The sequence below is a fragment of the Perkinsus marinus genome (assembly GCF_000006405.1).
Source record: "Perkinsus marinus ATCC 50983 genomic scaffold scf_1104296965578, whole genome shotgun sequence".
NCBI lineage: Eukaryota > Perkinsozoa > Perkinsida > Perkinsidae > Perkinsus > Perkinsus marinus.
In genome coordinates, this window is record NW_003204277.1 from 259,677 (window position 1) to 263,079 (window position 3,403).

Genomic DNA, 3,403 nt, shown 5'->3' on the forward strand with positions numbered 1-3,403 from the left:
TGGGCCTCCTTTAGATTGAGGATGATATCCGTCACCACTATCCATCGTGAAAATATAGGAGTACTGCGTCATTCCCAACAATGGACGATGCTCCTCATAACTAACAACATGCACCTCCTTCGGATTGAGCCAGCATTCATTGTGGAAATATAGAGAGGACTGAGTAATTTTCAATTATGGACGATGCCCCTTGTGACTAACTATTTGGAACTCCTTCAGATTGAGGGTGATGTTCGCCACCCCACCGTCCATTGTGAAAATAGAGGCAGGACGGGTCATTCCCAACTATAGACGATGCCCCTTGTGTTGCTTGGCTGTGACTCTTAGTCGATAACACAAGTTAGAAGAAGTTGTAAAGATCTCTGTCTTAATTTATTCGGGAGAATGGATGATCAGCCATGCACATACGTGCAATCGCGCACAATGTCTAGAAGCAGTAACACCCTTGTGACTAACAAAATGGACCCCTTTCAGTTTGAGGGTGATATTCGCCATTCCACTATCCATTGTAGAAATATCGAGAGGACTGAGTAATTCCCAACTATAGGCGATGTCTTTTGTGACTAACTATGTGGGCCTCCTTTAGATTGAGGATGATATCCGTCACTCCACTATCCATCGTGAAAATATACGAGTACTGAGTCATGCCCAACAATGGACGATGCTCCTCATAACTAACAACATGCACCTCCTTCGGATTGAGCCAGCATCCATTGTGGAAATATAGAGAGGACTGAGTAATTTTCAATTATGGACGATGCCCCTTGTGACTAACTATTTGGAACTCCTTCAGATTGAGGGTGATGTTCGCCACCCCACCGTCCATTGTGAAAATAGAGGCAGGACGGGTCATTCCCAACTATAGACGATGCCCCTTGTGTTGCTTGGCTGTGACTCTTAGTCGATAACACAAGTTAGAAGAAGTTGTAAAGATCTCTGTCTTAATTTATTCGGGAGAATGGATGATCAGCCATGCACATACGTGCAATCGCGCACAATGACTAGAAGCAGTAACACCCTTGTGACTAACAAAATGGGACCCCTTTCAGTTTGAGGGTGATATTCGCCATTCCACTATCCATTGTGGAAATATCGAGAGGACTGAGTAATTCCCAACTACTATTGTATCGAGCTTCGTTTTCAGTGTGGTGTTTCGTTGGATGTCTAATAACTTCAGCATCCATCGAATATGTTTCAAACAAGCGTCCACATGCAAAGAGCATGTCCCTGTTACGAATATATCCATCCAAGACATTCTCCAACCCTCATTCTCGCAGCCTCATCGTCTCGCTGGCTATGTGTACCTCCCTGAGACATGGCTACCGCGTTCCGGACTTGTCGCAAATGAGGTGCCATTTTTCATGGGCAATTGTGTATGTGTGCGCAAAGGGAGTGAGGGTTGCAGATCGGCCACATTAGCGCATGCGTGCAGAATAAGCCCAGCTACGCGGGGGAAGGGCGAGTTCAAGGACAAATAGGCCTTCGTGATGAAGGAGCGGAATCCACGTCTATGGACTCAATCAATGAATTTTACATAGGTCCCCGGTTTGATCCCCGGGTAGGACATTTCTCCATCATTAAAGCTTTTCGTGCATATCTCTTCGATCGGCTCGCATAATCTAGTTTTCCCATTTTCCCCAACACCTCCGCATACAGAGGAGTTATTTGATTTAGCTGATAGCCTCCCACGCTTCGTAGTTAAGCCAGAATAACTCTGCACGCACGCACGCACGCACAACGCGAAAGTGCCTGTTGTTACGGTATATGCTCCGCTCGCTTGGCTCGCTCCGCGACTGCGGTTCTACAAGGATTCTTGTTATGATCATGGTGACCACAGCCACCAGCATCAACGACAACCACTGGAGTCACAGGCACAGCCTGAGAACCTTCAATAAAGGCTGAGACCGCTAACTTGGAGAACTTGGTAAATCTTGCACTTCCTCAACAGCGCGTTTTGTGCACTTGGCAAAATCGAGGAAAACGGCCAACCCCGAAAACCCTCCGATTGCAAAGCGTGAAGCACTGAGGGCTTGCGGGGCGGCCGTAGGCCGCCCTCCGTACCAGTTACTGAGTGGATAAACTTTCGAGGTGATTGGTGCCGGTGAACCCTCTCACTGGTGCGGGTGAGCCCTCCACGCCGACGACGATCAAATCAGATTCTGTCACGCGCCACGAAATTAAACTGTATGATGAACGTTGTCATATCATTATTACCAGTTCCCTGTTGTTATTGTTGATGTCCTTATCGAGGAAGGCCTTGCTGCGAGTAACACCACCATTATCATCACGATATCTTTCTGTATTATCATCCCAAGTAGCAGCAGTATTATCCTCGAGGTTTTGGTATGTTACAAGGGGGCATCATCAACATCATTCAACACTACTACCATCATCATATGATAGTGAGTATTCATTAGATTTATTATATTATTATAAGTATCAACAGGTGGTGGTGCCAATAGTCTTCCTCCTAAGCTATGCCCACTAATTGGGGACTCTTTTGTTTATCATCCTCCTACTAGTACTTCACGGTACTATTATTGAGTGTAGGAATGTGGTATAATTAGTGTATAGGTATGGTGTATTGGTGGATCGATGGAAGGTATTACTAAGTAGCCACCTACCTAAAGGGTTTGAGAAGTTTACCAATCCTCGCCCAACACCCCGACAAAAAGAGGAGGAGAAGGAGGAAGATGATAAGCCTACTACTACTCAGGGTAGTAGTAGTAAGAAGGATGATGATGGTCATACTACAGAGCAGGATAGGAAGGATAATGTACTACGATCAGTAGGATCTACCATTAGTAGTATTATTCAGCAGACACCCCGACCATCACGACCACGATCATCATCTACAGGAGGTGATGGTGGTGGTAGTAGTAGCGGTAAAAAGCCTCAGCCTCCATCACAAGGCATCAATAGTATACAGACAGGCTTGGCTGTTGGCTTCCTACTCTATCTAATGGTAAGAATGATAATATCCATCTCATCGTCGTGGAATAGCTCTCTTCTTAGTATTCTGCTGCTACTACCGAAGTCAGTACTGGAGATCTGTCCTTCCAAGACTTCCTCAATGAGTTTTTCTTGAAGGGTAATTATATTAATTACAAGTATATTGCATGAATTAGTGTTCTTAGGTTATGTTGATCACATAGAAATAGTTAATAAGAGTATAGCAAGAGTTTATATCAGACCTGATGCCCCTGCTCCCTACAGCGGTCAAAGGTAGTCATTATCGTAGTCTCAGTAGTCTATACGGGTAATGTTATGTTGTTGTTGTTGTTCAGATATACCATTCAACTTGGATCAGTTGAGCATTTTGAGAATAAGTTAGAGCAGATTCAGGCTGGACTAGGTTTATCAGTTCAGGAATATACACCAGTTATGTATATTACTGAGCGTG

At 44.8% G+C, this 3,403-nt stretch overlaps 2 protein-coding genes across 2 annotated transcripts; both read left to right on the forward strand.

Moving 5' to 3' along the window:
* Positions 1–2,236: 2,236 nt before the first annotated feature.
* On the forward strand, positions 2,237–3,123 carry Pmar_PMAR006659 (hypothetical protein; the record flags this gene model as incomplete). The annotated part of the gene is made up of 4 exons (XM_002769573.1): positions 2,237–2,314; positions 2,603–2,744; positions 2,859–2,965; positions 3,016–3,123. The coding sequence occupies 4 exons, from the start codon at positions 2,237–2,239 to the stop codon at positions 3,121–3,123; spliced, it is 435 nt and encodes a 144-aa protein (XP_002769619.1).
* A 74-nt stretch (positions 3,124–3,197) lies between these two features.
* On the forward strand, positions 3,198–3,403 carry Pmar_PMAR006660 (hypothetical protein; the record flags this gene model as incomplete). The annotated part of the gene is made up of 2 exons (XM_002769574.1): positions 3,198–3,225; positions 3,365–3,403. Coding segments are annotated over 2 exons (67 nt in total), but the record flags the coding sequence as incomplete, so codon positions are not given.